Source organism: Oncorhynchus mykiss, chromosome 9 (genome assembly GCF_013265735.2).
Source record: "Oncorhynchus mykiss isolate Arlee chromosome 9, USDA_OmykA_1.1, whole genome shotgun sequence".
Taxonomy (NCBI): domain Eukaryota; kingdom Metazoa; phylum Chordata; class Actinopteri; order Salmoniformes; family Salmonidae; genus Oncorhynchus; species Oncorhynchus mykiss.
The window spans coordinates 28,051,781-28,072,504 of record NC_048573.1 but is presented as its reverse complement, the minus strand read 5'-3'; the positions used below and the strand labels follow the sequence as shown (position 1 = coordinate 28,072,504).

Sequence of the window (20,724 nt, the reverse complement as noted above, 5' to 3'; positions counted from 1 at the left end):
ACAGATCTCTGGTGTACATTTGGAGGTGCACACAGCACAGAAGGAGCAAAAGAGACGAGACCAAAAATAGAACACGAGAACAAGTGGAAATAAACGCTTAAAAAAATGATTTTTTTAAAATGACAAAACCTCGATTCTTGAGATACAGGCATTTGGAATATTTGAATTAATTAATTCGATATATCGCCCAGCCCTAATGCAAAAGACTCCCGGTCTCACGGTATTTGACCGTTTCACATATAGCATCCACGCATATGAGCTGCATACCAGCCGCTGATGCGCGCCTTTGGAACATCTCTACCTTTTAAGAAAGTCTAATAAATCAATTTAATATGCACCATCACAATAAAGCTTGATTTATTTTAGTCGGGTCTAAAGAAACATGATATGAAGAAAACGTATTTCAGAATAACAGAATATGAGTTGGCCTACTGTATGTTATCTGGCTATGCTCCATACCATAGGCTATATGTAGGCTTGTTCATTTAGCTGAAAATATATGCTTATAAATCCGGTGCCATTATTAGATATTATATGATTTTATAATAAGAAGAATAGAATTGAACTTATCTGAAAAAAAATAGAAAGGATATTTTTCCCATTCCGGAGCGTGTACGCATATGAAGTGGCTATGTTGAGGTTAAAAGGGATCATTTGAAACGGATCCTATATGCTAGATTTACTTGGCAACTATAGGTTGTGAATGACACAAACCGTAGAACTTCTTCAAAACATATATTGGCTACATGATGCGGCTGTAGGCTAAGTCGCAAACTCAATGGGGAGGGACAGGGGCAGGGGAAAAACATGTCATCTGTATGCACTCGAATAGCGAATGGAGGCCGCGCGAAAGCGGTCCGTTTTCCAATGACGCCTGGAAGGCCACTTTGGCTTTATAGTGGAGCTGTGCTTAATATGAGCAGCTGAGAAATAAACATAGGAACACTTATTTCACTCCACGCATCAACCACTGTTTGAGGAGCATGCTCAGGTGATATTCCGCCCCAAACTCCGTATGCCATGGGGCTCTCCAACTCTGTTCCTGCAGCTACCGAGTGCTTCATTTGGGAAACCAAATGAAATCTGTTCGGCAACATCGATAGTAACATGTTTTCGCAACTAAACATATGTCACTAAACTGTTGACAGACAGCACGCTCGAGAAAAGGAATAAGGGGGAGAGAGGAGGAGAGGGAAATGCATGGTGGTGAGATATTCTGTATAGCTAAAAGTAATGTGCCACCCAATTAATTATAAAGAAAATCCCTATTACTAGGCTATTCAAAATCAAATACAAATGCACTATAATTGTAGGCTACCTGTAAGTCATCCTGCACAATCAATGAACCAACAGCATTGCCTAGGGCTCTCTCCCATCATGGATAGACATTTTGGAGCGTAGCATAAGGTAACCAGAATGTATAAGGTAACCAGAATGACTCGTGACTGCCGGTATGCTGGTAATATGGTCAACGCAACAGCCCTACACCCCATTCGTCCAGGTCCCTGTCACTGTGTGAAGGTCACTGTTCTACTGTTACATTCCAGGAGGGACAGCCGGACTGACCATATGGAAGGAGAGGGGGAGGGAGGGGGGGCATCGGAAAAGGGGAGGGGAGAGACCAGAGAGAATGCAGATATAGGAGGACTAGTGTGAAATAGGAAATCAGTGTTTGTGACAGTGGATCTGCATTGTTAGAAACATACTCTATCTGACATAGCAATCTGACTTGGTTTATGAAGCAGAACATCTATATGTTCTTGACATTATACAGTAGAGAACAAGTTCAGATCACTGCATCAAAGCACACGCATTCAGATGTGCTGCCAGATGTGAGAGAAATAGAAAGAGAGAGACAGAGTGTGTGTATACTGTATGTGAGCGAGAGACGAGAGGGGGTGGCTAGCCCCTCACCTTACCTATCTAGATTGCTTTGGATTTGTGAGGACAACGGTGTGTGCCTGTCTGTGTCTGTATGGTAGGGTTTAGACACATAGCCCAAACAACCGCTCACACACACCCCGTGGCCATGTGACTGTTGTTTATCAGCTTGACCACCGTGACCATGGTGGTTGTCAAGGCCGGACTATTTACATCCTAACAGTTGTCTGTGACCCACGTCAGGGTGCCCCCCCCCCAGCCCCGCGATGAGGAACGTTAATGGGTTGGAGGAGGAACAGATAATGGTCATGCGCCTCCTAAATTAAGACCCACCAGCCTCTCAGGGGGAGAGGTATGCTCCAGAAATAGGGAATGTAATGGAAAACTACAGTTGAAATCTGGAGTCTACATACACCTTACAGGCTGACTACACCGCTCGCGTCACGTGCACGAGCATTGCAAAATAAACGTAGAAATCTATGTTATTCAATTATTGCACCCACACTGCTCGTGTGCGCCAACGAGAGTCTGCGTTGCCAAGGGCTAATTTAGAAATCAGTTCTATTTCTGACGCAGAGGGCGCTGCAAGTCCCGCCTCTCCCATCTCCTCATTGGTTTATAGAAGCAGGTACCCACGTTCCATCTCCTCATTGTTTATACCCACGTGGGTGACTGAAAGACGAACGAGGTCAGTTGCGGTAATGCACCTAATTTATGGAAGTTGTCAATCGCAATATAAAGTCAAGAGAAGAAAAGGCCTGGAAGGAAGAGAGATGACTAGAAACGATTCGGTTGACAGTTTTATGTGTGGATTATTTGGCAGAGTAGAGGACCTTGTGCATTTCAGGTAAAATCACAACTCAATGTTTATATCCCAGGACAAATTAGCTAGCAACAGCAAGCTAGCTAAATATGACAAATTAGCTAGCAAGTGCAAACTAACTAGCTAAATTGCCATAAATGTTTAATGCTTTTCAACCTGTACCCAAATTAATATAATGGTTTCAGAGTTTGTTTTGGTATTTTAACCTGCGTGTCGTGGGTCAGAAGTTTACATACACTCAATCAGTATTTGGTAGCATTGCCTTAAATTGTTTAACTAGGGTCAAACGTTTCGGGTAGCCTTCCACAAGCTCCCCACAATAAGTTTGGTGAATTTTGGCCCATTCCTCCTAAAAGAGCTGGTGTAACTGAGTCAGGTTTGTAAGGCCTCCTTGCTCGCACATGCTTTTTCAGTTCTGCCCACAAATTTCCTATAGGACTGAGGTCAGGGCTTTGTGATGGCCACTCCAATACCTTAACTTTGTTATCCTTAAGCCATTTTGCCACAACTTTGAAATTATGCTTGGGGTCAATGTCCATTTGGAAGACCCATTTGCGACCAAGCTTTAACTTCCTGACTGATGTCTTAACTTCTTATGGCTGGGGGGTATTGAGTAGCTTGGATGAATAAGTTGCCCAAACTAAACGGCCTGCTCCTCAGTCTCAGTTGCTAATATATGCATATTATTATTAGTATTGGATAGAAAACACTCTAAAATTTTCAAAACTGTCAAAATATTGTCTGTGAGTATAACAGAACTGATATTGCAGGTGAAACCCTGAGGAAAATCAAACCGGGAAGTGGCTTCTATTTTGAAAACTCCATGTTCCATAGCCTGCCATTTAAAGGGATATGAACCAGATTCCTTTTCCTATCGCTTCCTGAAGGTGTCAACAGTCTTTAGACATAGTTTCAGGCTTTTATTTGGAAAAATGAGCGAGAACGATAACATCACGTCATTGTATAGCCGGGTGCCAGCAGCGTTTTGTATGCGTAACAGAGTTTGGGCAGCCATTGTCTCTTCCTCTCCTACTGATAAAGACAGGTGCGGTTGATATATTATCGATTATATATTTTAAAAACAACCTGAGTATTGATTATAAAACACGTTTGACATGTTTCTGTGGACATTACGGAAACTATTTGGAATTTGTCTGCATTGTCGTGACCGCTCTTTCCTGTGGATTTCTGAACGGGCCAAACAAACGGAGGTACTTTGGATATAAAAATAATCTTTATGGAACAAAAGGAACATTTATTGTGTAACTGGGAGTCTCGTGAGTGAAAAAATCCGAAGATCATCAAAGGTAACCGATTAATTTGATTGCTTTTCTGATTTTCGTGACCAAGCTACTTGATGCTAGGTGTACATAATGTTTTGTCGAGCGATCGATAAACTTACACAAACTCTTTTCAAAATCTGACATATTTCCAAAATCTGACATGACAGGTGGATTAACAAAAGGCTAAGCTGTGTTTTCCTATATTGCACTTGTGATTTCATGAATATAAATATTTTTTGTAATATTGTTTGAATGTGGCGCTATGCAATTCAGCGGTTGTTGATGACAATTATCCCGTCAACGGGATGGCAGCCATAAGAAATTAAGATATTGCTTCAATATATCCACATCATTTTCCTTTCTCGTGATGCCATCTATTTTGTGTGCACCAGCCCCTCCTGCAGCAAAGCACCCCCACAACATGATGCTGCCACCCCTGTGCTTCACGGTTGGGATGGTGTTGTTTGGCTTGCTAGCCTCCTCCTTTTTCCTCCAAACATAACGATGGGCATTATGGCCAAACAGTTTTATTTTTGTTTCATCAGACCAGAGGACATTTCTCCAAAAAGGACGATCTTTGTCCCCATGTGCAGTGGCTTCTTCCTTGCTGAGAGGCCTTTCAGGTTATGTCGATATAGGACTTGTTTTACTGTGGATATAGATACTTTTGTACCTGTTTCCTCCAGCATCTTCACAAGGTCCTTTGCTGTTGTTCTGGGATTGATTTGCACTTTTCGCACCAAAGTACATTCATCTCAAGGAGACAGAATGAGTCATATGATGGCTGCTTGGTCCCATGGTGTTTATACTTGCGTACTATTGCTTGTACAGGCGTTTGGAAATTTCTCCCAAGGGTGAACCAGACTTGTGGAGGTCTACAATTTATTTTCTGAGGTCTTGGCTGATTTCTTTCGATTTTCCCACGTTGTCAAGCAAGGAGACACTGAGTTTGAAAGTAGGCCTTGAAATACATCCACAGGTAAACCTCCAATTGACTCAAATTATGTCAATTAGCCTATTAGAAGCTTATAAAGCCATGACATCATTTTCTGGAAATTTCCAAGCTGTTTAAAGGCACTGTATGTACATTTCTGACCCACTGGAATTGTGATCCAGTGAATCATAAGTGAAATAATTATGAGTGAAATAATCAAATAATTTGTGTCACGCACAAAGTAGATGTCCTAACCAACTTGCCAAAACTATAGGTTGTTAACAAGACATTTATGGAGTGGTTGAAAAATGAGTTTTAATGACTCCAACCTTAGTGTATGTAAACTTCCGACTTCAACTGTAGCTGGTATAACACTGGGATGGTCAATAGCAGTAAATCTATGCAAATGTAATTTCTACAATGTCACATCCCACAGGTTTAATTAGGAATAGAGGCAGGATATTGAGAGAGAGAGAGAGAGAGAGAGAGAGAGAGAGAGAGAGAGAGAAGAAAAATGACAGAAGGAAACACCAATGACCCTAAACTCACTGATCCATCCCCTCCTGCCAGTGGCCAGTAATTCAAGTGGAACTAACAGCGTTTTAGCAACATGAAATCTTATTCAAATCTGTTCATATAGACCCCCCAGGAAGAATATGACACCTTTTTATATTACATTTCCTGACAAGCGAGCACTTAGATATGGTCATCTTCACGTTTTCGTTAATTCATAGAATGTTTGGGAATTACATATAGTGAGGCATTTGTGAAAATTCTAGAGCAATATAGAGTGGGAAAGAGGCCATGCATTTGGACAATTAATAGACACTGCAGGAAATAAAACCTAATATAAAACATCTGTCTTGTCCAAGACCGGAATCTACGCTGACTGGTACGACATAGCCAATCAGAGCTACAGTAGGCCTATATGCAAACAAGCCATTTGCCACACGGGCCTGCCTTCATTCACTTTGAACTGGACTGTGTGTTTACAGGCAGTAGCAACAGCGCGACTTTAGATCATTAGAACGCTTTCGCCAAAAGCCACAAAATACACCTGAATCGATTCCTGCAAATATGTAAATACCACGGGAGTCCTCTTACATTTGGGAACTTTGCAGTCCTATTGATCAAACAACCATGGAAAGGTAGACTTTCCCTCCCTCGGATGCCAATGCACATCAACAATAACAAGTTCCACAACTACTGCTAGCCAGAGCGAGTTGGCCGTCAAGCTAGTTGGCCGTCAAAATTGCGCTGAAATGATGGGGAATAGTAGCTACTCGTCCTTCTGCATCTTGCCTGCCAATGTATGCTTGTCCCAACCCACGTGTTGACAAATGAATGGGAATTTGCCTGCCTGCCCGCCCATTTGATTGATGCCAAATACATTTCATTGACAGCTAAGAGACTAACTGTGGATAACAGTCATTCAAGTTCAGCATAGCTAGCTAGCTAGCAAAGCGATTCACATTTCTTGCTAGCTAACCAAATGACACCTGAATCTCTAGCTGTAGTCAATGAAAAAATATTTGAGTTCTTTACGATAGCCACATTAGCAGCTAATTATCATTTCATTTTTGGGGGGTAAATACAGGCAAATATATTGATAAAAGTCTCTAAGTTTCTACAATCCTCTATGAGAAAAATGTATGGCAAAAAAAACAAAAAACGGTTGGAACCATTGCCTTGTTTGACTGCTGTGGTACTCTATCGCAAAATAAACATCAATTCCGTTCTACTTAACTGGGTCTCTCTCATATACACCAATGCAATAGAAGCGGGGTCTGGTGTACTTAGTTCATTGACTTTCATTTTCAATACACTCCTCACCCTTACCTCTTCTCCTCTTGTTTTATCCCTCCTTCCATCTATATACCTAACATTCTGTTTATTTTACCTAAAGGAGACGCATGGTGGATTTACGAGAGGTCAGGAGTTATAGATTCAGAGTGACGGATTTAGATGTTATTGATCCATTGATTTTTCAATGTTAATATTGGCAGTATTTAGTTACTGACAAAAACATACAAGAAAACGAGACAAAAACTTTGATTTAGCCTGGGTTTTTTATAAAGGGAAGCACATTGCCATTCCCTGTCCTAGATTTGCTCAGTGAAAGCTATTGTCAGACATGGCCGTGTTACGTAAAAGTATTGCCTTGCAAAAGCGCCTGTTTAATAATGAACCCTGAATGACAGAGGATCTTTACTCCTAATGTAATCACGCTGACAGCCTCCTTCAAGATGACAATGATTGCATTTTAGAGAGAACGGCAAAAACACAGCGCTCAAGGAGACTGGGCCAATCCCTCTCTTAATCTGAGAACAATGTTAATTGTAGAGACTCGAGTGTAGTGATTAGGAATACAGCCAAACAGTCAAATGTTTTGTGTTTAATCACTAACAGGCCAACCCACACTGATCACATTACACACATTGCATGGTTACCATAGCTCCCAGAGATGTGTTATTTATTTGAAGTTATTTTTGCTATAGAGAGTTGAATCAATGTTATGTTTTGGTAGTACACATACGGTACAGTACAGTAAGCCTCATTCCTCCCAATGGACAGAGATAGAACGGCAACCCTCACACCGTAGACAGATTGGCATTAGGACTGATGATCAAAGGAGAGATCCCAAGAGCTAAATGAGTTATTGAACAGAAGGTGTAAGATTGATCGCCTGGGTGACTGAGAGAGAGAACTGGCCACCATTTTGGCTCCACAGAGACCAACAGCCACAGAGAGCAATGAACGGCACCATCAAGACAAACAAATGACGTGTCCTGTCTACCATAAATCAGGTTCTGAGTTATCACAAATCTTTTTCTCTTTATTCATGGCGCGCGTGTACACATCTGCGCATGCGTGTGTGCATGTCCACTAGTCTCTTACCTGATTACAGGTGCCTATGTCCACTCCCCCCTTCAGGTACTCCAGAACCTTGTCGATGTTCCCCGCCCTTGCCGCTCGTAAGAAGCTGGTGTTGCTGTCCGACTGGAGAAGAACAAACAGAATAAATACGTTAGAACAATGTTAGAACCCATTTAGAACAACGTTGGCCCAACTTAACCGCTGTTTTGATCTGCTTTGAAATAGGTCCGTTTTTATTACTTCTAGAATAGATTGAGTTACTGCTTAGCATACAGCAATCTACCACTTGTTTGAGTGGTGAGACACACTTTAATGCCAATTATGCCAACCTGCACAGGCAAAACAGCCCCTGAGACTCAAAGACAAACACTAATTAGAAGTCCCTACGGAGCCTGGTGGCAGTGTCACTCATTTTCTGCAGTCATCAACACCTGCACTGAATCAGCATTTTCCAATCTGAGTGAAATAGTGTATAATGTTACACACAGGAATACAACTGAGGGCTTGTCCTCTATTTTTATTCACTGAGGCAGACGAAGCTGGAGACGGACCTAAACTTTCGATCGTAGCGGCAGTAAGTCAGCGTTTCCCCTCTCGTTCCCAAAACACACCCTGGCACACACATACAGACACAGAACTGCAGAACCACAGCTTCCTCTCTCTTCTGTGAGTAGGGGGTAGAATGTACTCCCTAAAGTAGTCCTGCTCCCTGACAACCAGCCTGTGCTGGTAACGGGGAACCTGATTGAAGTAGTGTTCTGGCTAGCAAGGCTAGCTATCTCCCAGAGACACTCAGCGAGGGCGACAGGGCCAGAGATAGTTCCAGCACGCAGCACAGCACAGCTCAGCCCAAACCCAGACCGGGGATATGCCCACTCCTCTGACCCAATCTGTCACTCATTCACTTACACTGCAGTACAGAGACTCCGGACCCAGAGTTAATACATACTCTGGACTGTAACACAAACTCTGAGCTTGTTCATGGTTTAAAAAACACACTCAGATCTGTAAATGTGGGGAGAACTATGTTATACCGAACTGCATAAGTAAATGCATACGTATGAAGAATTATCGTGCCCCCAGTTACTGATCAATGCTTTACAATATATCTAAGGGCAGTAATGAGAGACACATTGTGATGATTTGTCCTGGTTTAACCTGCAGCAGTGGTTCTGTGTGTGGATGATGCAGAGAACTGCACTGCATCATTCAGACCGGACACAACAATACGCAGCACAACCAAACAGGAGCTAAATCGTGAGACTGAGTAGCAGGATGGCGAGTTGAGCTCTGTTAGCTGAGTGAATACACACTAAAGTCTCGCTGTTACATGTATATATATATATGATAGTACTAGTCAAAAGTTTGGACATACCTACTCATTCAAAGGTTTTTCTTCACTTTTACTATTTTCTACATTGTAGAATAAGAGTGAAGACTTCAAAATTATGAAATAACATAAATGGAATCTTGTAGTAAGCAAAAAAGTGTTAAACAAATCAAAATATATTTTATATTTGAGATTCTTCAAACAAGCCACGTTTTGCCTTGATGACAGCTTTGCACACTCTTGGTACTCCCTCAACCAGCTTCACCTGGAATGCTTTTCCTACAGTCTTGAAGGAGTTCCCACATATGCTGGGCACTTGTTGGCTGCTTGTCCTTCACTCTACGGTCCAACTCATCCTAAATCATTAATGGGGTTGAGGTCTGGTGATTGTGGAGGCCAGATCATCTGATGAAGCACTCCACCACTCTCCTGCTTGGTCAAATAGCCCTTACACAGCCTGGATGTGTGTTTTTGGTCATTGTCCTGTTGAAAACCAAATGATAGTCCCACTAAGCGCAAACCAGATGCAATGGCGTATCACTCCAGAATGCTGTGATAGCCATGCTGGTTAAGTGTACCTTGAATTCTAAATAAATCACTGACAGTGTCACCAGCAAAGCACCCACACACCATCACACCTCTTCCTCCATACTTCATGGTGAGAACCACACATGCGGAGATCATTCATTCACCTACTCTGTGTCTCACAAAGGCAAGGCAATTGGAACCAAAATCTCATATTTTGATTCATCAGACCAAAGGACAGATTTCCACTGGTCTAATGTCCATTGCTTGTGTTTATTGGCACAAGCAAGTCTCTTCTTATTATTGGTGTCCTTTAGTCGTGGTTTCTTTGCAGCAATTCGACCACGAAGGCCTGATTCATGCAGTCTCCTCCTAACAGTTGATGTTGAGATGTGTCTGTTACTTGAACTCTGTGAAGCATTTATTTGGGCTGCAATTTCTGAGGCTGGTAACTCTAATGAACTCATCCTCTTCAGCAGAGGTAACTCTGGGTCTTCCTTTCCTGTGGCGGTCCTCATGAGAGACAGTTTCATCATAGCACTTGATGGTTTTTGCGACTGCACTTAACATTTTCCGTATTGACTGACCTTCATGTCATGACCTTCATGTCCTAAAGTAATAATGGACTGTCGTTTCTCTTTGCTTATTTGTGCTGCACTTAATATAAAAGATACTTTGTCTTTTACCAAATAGGCCTATCTTCTGTATACCACCATACCACCCTACCTTATCACAACACAACTGATTGGCTCAAACGAAATTCCACAAATTAACTTTTAACAAGGCACACCTGTTAATTGAAATGCATTCCAGGTGACTACCTCATGAAGCTGGTTGACAGAATGCCAAGAGTGTGCAAAGCTGTCATCAAGGCAAAGGGTGGCTACTTTGAAGAATCTCAAATATAAAACTCTACATTTTGATTTGTTTAACACTTTTTTGGTTACTACATGATTCCATGTGTTATTTCATAGTTTTGATGTCTTCACTATCATTCTACAATGTAGAAAATAGTTTTAAAAAATGAGGAAAAAACCATGGAAGGAGTAGATGTGGCCAAACAATTGACTGGTACTGTATATAGTGATACAAGCCGACTTGCACTGTCTGTAAGTGTGTCTCACACCTCCAATGAGACTGATACCTTATCCCAGACTGAGGGAGGAGGGGTGGGGGTCTCCTGGGATCTCCTGGGATCTCCTGGAGACGTGCTCAGATGATTTCTCTAGGGAGGGATATCTCTGCTCTATATATCTGACAGAAGGAGAGGTCCAGAGGAACAGCTTGTGGGTTGTTCAGCCAGCCCACAGGGGTAGGATGGTATTGTTACACCAACCAAATTCCCTTTAGTATCAATCCTCTGCACCTTGCATGTTAAAGAGCAGCATTTACAGCTCACCTAAGGGAACCACTTCAACATGTAAGAAGTTAATGAGTAGCAGCCATTTTGTTTTTATGAATCATATTACCATTTCTTGCTGAATAACGTTTCTCACTGTCTCTCTGTACAAACCACATATGGATATCAGAGAAGGGAAGTGTGGTCATCTCAAAGCCGCAATAGGTCACTGTGCACGTGTACACTGACTGGAAGACAGTGTCAGAATTGTACTCAGCTACATTATACAATGGTACCATTAGGCCCACAGGACAGAGGAGTAGAAAAGACAGATCAAATCCCCAGTCAGATTCCTAGCTGCCGAGTCACATTATGCAAGGCAGAGAGGGTGGAGAGATGAGAATGAATTAAGAAAAGAGAGGGTGTTTTATGGCTTTGCGGGTGAATGAACACTCCTACGTGGAGTCGTGATATTAAGGAGAGGTAGAGAGTAGAGAGAGAGGAGAGAGAGAGAGAGAGAGAGAGAGAGAGAGAGAGAGAGAGAGAGAGAGAGAGAGAGAGAGAGAGAGAGAGAGAGAGAGAGAGAGAGAGAGAGAGAGAGAGAGAGAGAGAGAGAGAGAGAGAGAGAGAGAGAGAGAGAGAGATTGGAAAAACAGAGAGTGGGAAGGAGGTATGTTACTCAATCAGATATGAAGGTCTTTGGTAATGTGTTCATTCATAAGCCATTCTTTACAGAGACAAAATTAACACTTCTTACTGTGTTACCCTTCATTAATAAATCAAGCACAGCTGGTTCATACAGGAAACACGAGTGTCGTATCAGCTGATATTGCCTCCAATTAGATTCATCACACTACCTTAATATGGAGGTATATTAGTCGACCAGGTTGCACACACATTCTTTGATGGTCCTTGCTATCCGGAATCCTTGAGACGTCCAACTCTGACATCACCCCAATTGAAGTTGACATTTAAAAATGGGTTAAGGTATGGGTTATGTTTAGGGTTAGGGTAGGGGCACCCCAAGGATGCTGGTTAAGTATGCCTTGAATTTTAAATAAATCACTGACAGTGTCACCTGCAAAGCACCCCCACACCATCACACTCCATGATTCACGGTGGGAACCACACATGCGGAGATCATTCGTTCACCTACTCTGTGTCTCACAAAGACACGACGGTTGGAACCAAAAATCTCACATTTGGACTCATCAGACCAAAGGACAGATTTACAACAGTCTAATTGCTTGAGTTTCTTGGCCCAAGTAAGTCTCTGCTTCTTATTGGTGTTCTTTAGTAGTGGTTTCTTTACAGCAATTCGACCTGATTCAAGGCCTGATTCAGCAGTCTCCTCTGAACAGTTTATGTTGAGATGTGTCTGTTACATAAAATAAGTGAAGCATATTTTTGGGCTGCAATTTCTGAAGCTGGTAACTCTAATGAACTTATCCTCTGCAGCAGAGGTAACTCTGGGTCTTCCTTTCCTGTGGCGGTCCCCCATGAGAGACAGTTTCATCATAGCGCTTGATGGTTTTTGCGACTGCACTTGAAGAAACTTCATGTCTTAAAGTAATGATGGACTGTCGTTGCTCTTTGATTATTTGAGCTGTTCTTGCCATAATATGGACTTTGTCTTTTACCAAATAGGCCTATCTTCTCTATACCACCCCTACCTTGTCACAACACAACTGATTGGTTCAAACGCAATAAGAAGGAATTATTTTCAACAAATTAACTTTTAACAAGGCACACCTGTTATTTGAAATGCATTCCAGGTGACTACCTCGTGAAGCTGGTGGAGAGAATGCCAAGAGTGTGCAAAGCTGTCATCAAGGCAAAGGTTGGCTACTTTAAAGAATCTCAAATATAAAATATATATTGATTTATCTAACCCTTTTTTGGTTACTGCATGATTTCATGTGTGTTATTTCATAGTTTTGAAGTCTTCACTGTTATTCTACAATGTAGAAAATAGTACAAATAAAGAAAAACTCTAGTTGTGGTCAAACTTTTGACTGGTACTGTATATCACTGGGAATTTCAACCAAACCCGTGAAGCGTGACATCACATTACTGACCATGTCATTTCAGCTTCAAAAGCCTCCCTAAACTGAGATTGCATAAAACAATCATTTACACAGAGTAGAATGTGTGTGGAGAATTAACATTATAAATAAAGTAAATATTGTATCCCATGACGACCGTCCAACGACCAATGCCGTTGGAAACATGCTCGGCCCCCCCAGTTACCATGGAGACAAGCGGCCCTGCCTCTCTTGGTAACCATGACAACTGTTTTTTTTCTCCTCTCTCTATTTCTCTCTCTGGGGTGCGGTGGAACCTAAGAGTTCACACATAGCTCATTTAACTACTTTATTTTACCATAAGAGCCATTTTTCAGACTTGTAATGTGGCAACTGTACCCTTGTCTTTTGCTGGTGTACAAAATCCCACACTCCAATGGAAGAACACCTTCTATTCTTGGACATCATGACAGCCTATCATATCAACAGACAACAGTGTTTACTGGGTATCTGTTGTACACAGCAACCATGTCACACCACTGGTACCTAGGACTAAGAGACGGGCGTCAATGTTAACATTTCCTTCATTAACGCCAGTTTCGCCAACTGTGTGTGTGTGTGTGTGTGTGTGTGTGTGTGCCTTGTGTGTGTTAGTGTGGGCATGCATGTGTGTGTGTGTATTTTACATTAAACCCTCATTTGGGCTGCCTGGCATGCACAGCCACTATATGCGCAGACATACTGTAATTACAGTATGTGATGATTACTATGTCATCACATTCAACTGGACTGCAGTATCCATGGAACCTTGATCGTTACCACCACATACCCCGAGTTCAGTTTTTAATACCCTATGATTATCGGAAACTGATAGGAATATTATGATTAAATGACTAAACAATATTCTCATTTTAAATGGAACTGTAACTAAGTAAACTTATACTCTGTTTTATTATATCTGATTAACAATATGAGTTCATAAGGGATTGTGTGACACGGACAAGGAGTAATTAAATATAACGAACACCATTCCAAACTAGTCTGGAGAGGAGTGGGTTAAGTAAGAAGATAGGGTCGTTAACCTATGGTTGAACCGACAAAACTTAGCTCTGGGGTGTTTTAGATAAGGCAGTGAGTGCATTCCTAGGTTTTCTGTTAATTAGAACTGTCAGCTAAGTGGTGATCGATAATGGTGAGGGGTCAAAAGTTAAGTCAGTTATGTTGTGTGACCTGTGAGTGTGTTAGTGAGTTGGAATGAACTTTTAAACTCACTTAATTCTAGGTCGGGAAGAGGGGATTCATTCTAGAAGCAATGAAATTACGTAATGTTATTGTATATGAACTGTTGCTCATGGTAACGTGGCAGCGCGCTCCGAGAATAAATGATGTTACCTATTATTGATAAGACTGGTCTCCGTCTATTTATGCAAACAAGAATCTTACAAATTCTCATAAAATAGATTAAGGGAATTCAATTAATGAAAAGATATTGGAATAATTAAATTACAGTAACAGAAACCATCGGACTTCATCACACATGAGGCTTCCAAACGGAATTCTATCGAACCTCATTCGACTCAATGAAAAACAAGGAAACTTTCAATAGGAAGATGTAGAGTATGATAACATGAACTCACCACATATTCAAAGGCTTCAAGATCAAGGTGACATAATGGAAGCATGAGGTTTGATGTATTGGCTAGGATCCCCTCTCTTCTGTAATTGTTTATGCATGCTGTGAGATGTTACCTCCTCGTGATTGGTTCATCCTGGGGGCCCCCCTCATTAGCAATCAGTGTCATCAACATCAGCTGGGCCCAACATTTCTGGGTCAATGCCAAAACAGGATATAGCTGGCCGCCAGAGCATCCTGGCCAACCACGGCTCTCCCTGAGGACTCATTCGCATATAGTAAATCAGCACTAGGCCCAGCTTCGTTAGGGACACTAAATTTAGACCTACTCTAAATTCACCAGTAGAGGCTAATGCTTTCACTGAGGCATGACAGATTGAGGCAAGATAGTGTGTGTTGCTGACCGAGAACACCATAAAAAACATTGTAGGGGAGGGTAAACAACATACAATATTTTATTGAAAGCACAAGGATGCTGTATTGTCCTTGCAGGGCTAACAAAGCCTTGCTATACACCACTGAAGGATAACATTATTCTTTATTTTTTAATTATTTTTTTAACCTTTATTTAACTCGGCAAGTCAGTTAAGAACAAATTCTTATTTACAATGACGGCCTTATTTACAATGACGGTGGGTTAACTGCATGTTCAGGGGCAGAACGACAGATTTGTACCTTGTCAGCTCGGGGATTTGAACTTGCAACCTTCCGGTTGCTAGTCCAACGCTCTAACCACTAGGCTACCCTGCCGCCCCATATAAACCACATCTTCTGATTTAAAATGTTACATTGCTAACTATTTCAACACTGTACAGACGGTGTGAAAAGCAGGAAAAAAACATCAGAATGTGTACTAGAGATTGCACAGTCCACTTAGTGACAAAGAGCGCGAGAGCTAACAGTCAGGGGTCAAGTTGAAGGCATAGGTTGTGTCCCCCTGCTCAGACGTTGCATGCATCAACCAATGGTTGCGTGCCATGTCATCAACTGTGCCGTCGGGCACCAGATTGCTTTATAACATATGATGTGGTTAGCTGACACATAAAATACCTATCCAGGCATTGTAAGATCTGGCATGCGCTAGCAACACGACCCTGCTCTTAGCTAACACCAGCCACTGTTTAAAATAGTCTATGTTCTCAAAAACAGTAGGCGTCCTCAGAGAGAGCAGACCTTTAGCTGTCAGCGTGGTTAACTATAACAGGAACACTCTGAAGGAGTACAAACACACACTCACACATGCCAAACACAGACATACTACACACACATCACTGTCTTTCTGGACGTTTAAAATGAATTTGTATTCCAATGCAGCTAATGAAAGTGGCCCCAGGGGATGATAACTGGGCCTTCTGGAGATTAGGGCCCCTGATAAAACACACACAATGTGCGTACTATACACAAACTTGCACAAATACGCCAGGCTACACTCTTACGAGGGTTGTGCCGAGTAGTCGGTCAAAACAAGTATCGTAACGGATATGGGCAATTTTCTGGATACAATTATGATCCAGGCATCTTTCTCATGTCAGTCAGTGACAGAGTTCCTAAACCATACGGTCAGTCAGTCATGTGAGCTGTCTAAATACCTCAACTGGCTAGTTTGCCTGTCTGTAAAGAACAATGGTGGGCTGTACATTGATCCTGTTGCTCTGATTGGATAGCGTGAAGCTTTATTTCTCCTAATTTCACCCGTTCACTTTTCCTCGCATGTTTTCAGTCTGATCATTTAGATTGCTACTGCCTGCTACTATAATAAATCACATGTCGAGGACGTTTGCTATCAAGCTATCAATGTGCATTATATCCAGCAGGTGTGGCAAGGGTAGGGCAAAATATGAAATGCTAATGTGCATTCTGAGTGAGTGACAGCAAACTGCCCACTGCAAGTTGAGGACACACAGACACAGACACAATGCATTGGGGCAGGTAGCGTTCTCCTGGCATCCGCCAATCCCAGATTTATCCGTCGGACTGCCAGATGGTGAAGTGTGATTCATCACTCCAGAAAACGCATTTCCACTGATCCAGACTCCAATTGCGGCAAGCTTTACACCACTCCAGCTGACGCTTGGCATTGCACATGGTGATCTTGTGTGCGGCTGCTCGGCCATGGGAACCCATTTTATGAAGCTCCCGACGAACAGTTCTTGTGCTGACGTTAATACCAGAGGCAGTTTGGAACTCGGGAGTGAGTGTTGCAACTGAGGATAGACGATTGTTACGCGCTACGTGCTTCAGCACCAAGCGGTCCAGTTCCGTGAGCTTGTGTGGCCTACCACATCACGGCTGAACCGTTGTTGCTCCTAGACGTTTCCACTTTACAATACCAGCACTTACAGCTGACCCAGGGCAGCTCCAGCAGGGCATAAATTTGACAAACTGAAATGTTGGAAAGGTGGCATCCTATGATGGTGCCACGTTGAAAATCACTGAGCTCTTCATTAAGGCCATTTTACTGCCAATGTTTGTCTATGGAGATCGCATGGCTGTGTGCTCGATTTTATACACCATTCAGCAACGGGTGTGGCTGAAATAGGTGAATCCACTAATTTGAAGGGGTGTCCACATACTTTTGTGTATATAGTTTATTTTGCCAACATCTATTTAGGCATATTAAAACACTTCTGTCTATTCCAATTACGATTATCATCCGATCCGACAATCAACTGTCAACTTAGGGCACACCCCTAAGTCTTACAGTACTCCTCTAAGTCACATCATGTCCTTGATCTCAGCAGGCATGGTATGAGTGTGGAGTGTGATGTGAGGTGATTGGAGGAGACACTCCAGGGGAATTGGAATGTACTGGTCATTGCTCTGGAAATGAGTGGGACATTGAACACAACACAACTGCAGCTAGCACAGAGCAGTACATTATACTGTACTGTAGGGAGGGATGGAAATCAATATCAATTATGGAAATACTAGGTCTCACAATAAAATGCAAAGCTCACAAACAAATAAATTGTACATTAAGAACTGCCTTTAGCAGTTTCGCATACCTTTAGCACAAATAGCGCTCTCTCTCTCCCTCCCTCCCTCTCACCCACAATCCTCCTATTTACCCTTAATTACATACTGGACACAATGAATTCTCACATTCTCCAAAGCAATTTATTTATCCTGCTTTCACGCACCTTTCACACACTATAATTGTTTTGAAGAAAATAGTGCTGAGTCAGAAAACATGGCGGGGGGGGGGGGTCGATATCCCCCTTTCAGAATTATGTTTTTTCTCTCTCACAGCTTCATCCTCTCTTACCCAGAGGTCGCTAGGTCATCTGAGTCACAACGTCCTCACAGGCAGCTCTGTCCAATTACAGATCGCTATGGTACCACTCTCTCACACCACTCTGTATGACACAGCTGCCTAGACGTATCTGACCTGGCACTCGACTGGCTTTATTTTTGTATCCCATCGCTTGGTTTACTTCGCTGTCGGCAACTCGGTCCACACCTCTTTGATGTGGCAAAGCCTTTGAGCATAGCAGGATTGGGCAGATTTTTTCCCCCCCTGGGGGAAGGTGAGTTGAAATAACTGTTTTCTTCTTTGGTGAGTACTTTCAATATGCTGTAAACTGTAAACACTATAAACAAGTACACCACACTATTCCCCGCATCAGTGTAATGGAGGGGAGAATATTACTATAAAAAGGTTAGTCAATGAGTTTTTCCCGAGGTGGGAAAAAGATACAAGAGCTACAGTACAAATAAAATAAGCAAGAGACTGGAGACCCAAGGCAGGAGTGGCATGGAATTTCACATAATTCTTCTAACACACCTCAGAAATGTTATGCCTATGTTATGCCCCAAGTCTTACCAGTATTTGGGGTTCTGGCTCAGGCTCAGGATGTTGTTCAAAGCAGTAGTAGTCTGACTCTGGTAGAATGTGGTCCATCTTGGGTTGACTCCCATTGGCTTTCAAACCCTTTTCAGCCTCACACACCTTACACATTGCTGCGTTGCCCATGGCAACCGCTAGTCACAATCCCAGTGTCTGCGAAGCCAGGCGTCATCAAATGTAAACAAACCTACAAAAGCAGGTAAAGTTGCTCTAGTAAATCCACAAGAAAAATCCAGTCCTTGTATCTTTTTTCCCCCATCCACCCCTAGAGCGCTAACAGCTAGAGGCTACATCCACAGGTGGGCTAAGATGCTACCTTTTGCCCAGCAAACCCACTCTGCCTGTCAGCCTCGCCAGCTTTCCTTGTCCCCCTCTAGGAGCACACTAAGCGCTAACACTGGCCCATTGCTAATTCCAGCTATATTTACACCCACCAGCCTAGATATGCATGGGAACGAGGGTGGTCCGACCGACCGGCGGGAGGGTGGCGTGCCAAAACAGATGAGGGGGTGGGGGAGGTACAGTAGCCCCCTGGTTGCTCTGGAATGCCCTCTCATGGAGGTCAGAGGCAGGGTTACCCCTGGCGATGAGGGCTGTTATCACGCTGAGGGTGACCATGACTTAGTGCGTGGTGCTGACTTAACCTGATGTCATGAAGGGGAGTGGGGAAAGGTTATAACTCTCAACTTCTCCAGTCGGAGAGCTAGTATGAACTTCAGCAGTCACACAATAGCTATTTAAATGTATTGTGTTGTGTGAATCTTTTCCTCTGTGTGTCACAGTGAAGCCTACAGCACTGATTATTGATTGGGTGGAGCTGGGCGGCAAATTAAAGGCAGAGCCAGATCTTTTTATTGAATTGATCTCGCTCTCAGGATTCAGGATTTGTAATTCATTCACCCCCAGATCCACCATAGTGATTGATCTCAGCTGAGAGAGGCCTAACTAGGTGTTTGTCAGATCTTTTGTGAGCTTATGAGATGCTACTCAGCTGCATTTCAAGATGCGTGTGTGTGTGTGTGTGTGTGTGTGTGTGTGTGTGTGTGTGTGTGTGTGTGTGTGTGTGTGTGTGTGTGTGTGTGTGTGTGTGTGTGTGTGTGTGTGTGTGTGTGTGTGTCAGTGATCCTGTATGTGTTCTGTAAATGTGAGGTAAATGTGCCCGTTCTCTCTGGTCTGAACATGTGACTTGGCATTGTGACGGCACTAACAATGCCCACCCTGTTTCAAAATGTCGGCCAAATATTTCTCATTCACTGGAATATGTTAGCCCATGCAGGGAGTAAACACACTTCATTGTAAAGAACCACACAACCATGGTAAACTATTCTCTAAGAATAAATTAACAAAACAAATGAAGCAATTTCAGACCTTTTACTGCAGGGCAATTTTCAGACTCAAAAGTCTGGAGGCTTATTGTGTAAACGTGTGAAGAGAGGGCAATTAAATTGTTTCAACCACTTCCAACTAACTGAGGAGAAGCATCCAACTGCAGAGAGCGTTAACGAGCCATACAAATGAGTTACTCAAACCAGAAGTACAGACTCCTTCAGAGCTTCTTCAAAGTCTATTTCGGCAGAGTCACCCCCATCGTCTATAAAACATTTACATGATCGGACCATTAATATCCCTCTCTAAGCCTTCTCCCACCCCCTCACGCACACACACACAACCCCATCACACACACTTGACGATAGGTTAGACCCATCACTATAGACCAGACACAAATAATGTGGAGACGAGACCTTCCATTAAAAAAGGCAAGTATAATCGAATAACAATGAATTGGCCCTATTAACCTTATCCTCCATGTAATTTACTCATGTCTCCTTCCATTGTGTTCTTAATGCTTGTATTATCTGCCAACAAACACATTCTCTTAGTTTTCCCAATGGGAAGCAATGTTAATATGGTGTATCAGAGATCCAGACCCCGCCCCTAAGCACAAGCATCACAAGCGATAGCAACTAAACAACCCCTTCCCCCACTCCCCCACTAACCCAATCACTTCCTACCATGTTTAACCCCTCCCACTACTCAATATCAACCCCCACCCCAACCCCTAATTCCCAACCCATCCAATTCCACCACTGGTGCCTCCATCTAAAGGATATTTTGTTTCAATTTCCCTCAGTACTACAGCTGAGATGTAATCCTGTGGGTGGTGCAGACAACAATCAGCTTAAATCTGTGGTCAAATCAAATCAAACTTCATTTGTCTTGACTGGTCT

General features: G+C 42.6%; 1 protein-coding gene across 7 annotated transcripts in view; it reads right to left on the bottom strand.

Moving 5' to 3' along the window:
• The window catches only part of ank2b (ankyrin 2b, neuronal), a 164,376-nt gene that overhangs the window by 87,750 nt on the left and 55,902 nt on the right, over positions 1–20,724 (bottom strand). For 2 of the 7 annotated variants that reach the window (XM_036987752.1, XM_036987753.1), the window contains exons 1-2: positions 18,473–18,875; positions 7,820–7,921 (exon numbers count right to left, since the gene is read on the bottom strand). In XM_036987752.1, the coding sequence (XP_036843647.1) occupies positions 7,820–7,921; positions 18,473–18,622 (252 nt within the window). In that variant the 5' untranslated portion in view covers positions 18,623–18,875. Of the gene's footprint in view, positions 1–7,819; positions 7,922–18,472; positions 18,887–20,724 lie in introns of those variants that run through there. The other 5 variants (XM_036987751.1, XM_036987750.1, XM_036987755.1 and 2 more) reach the window with 4 other exon arrangements.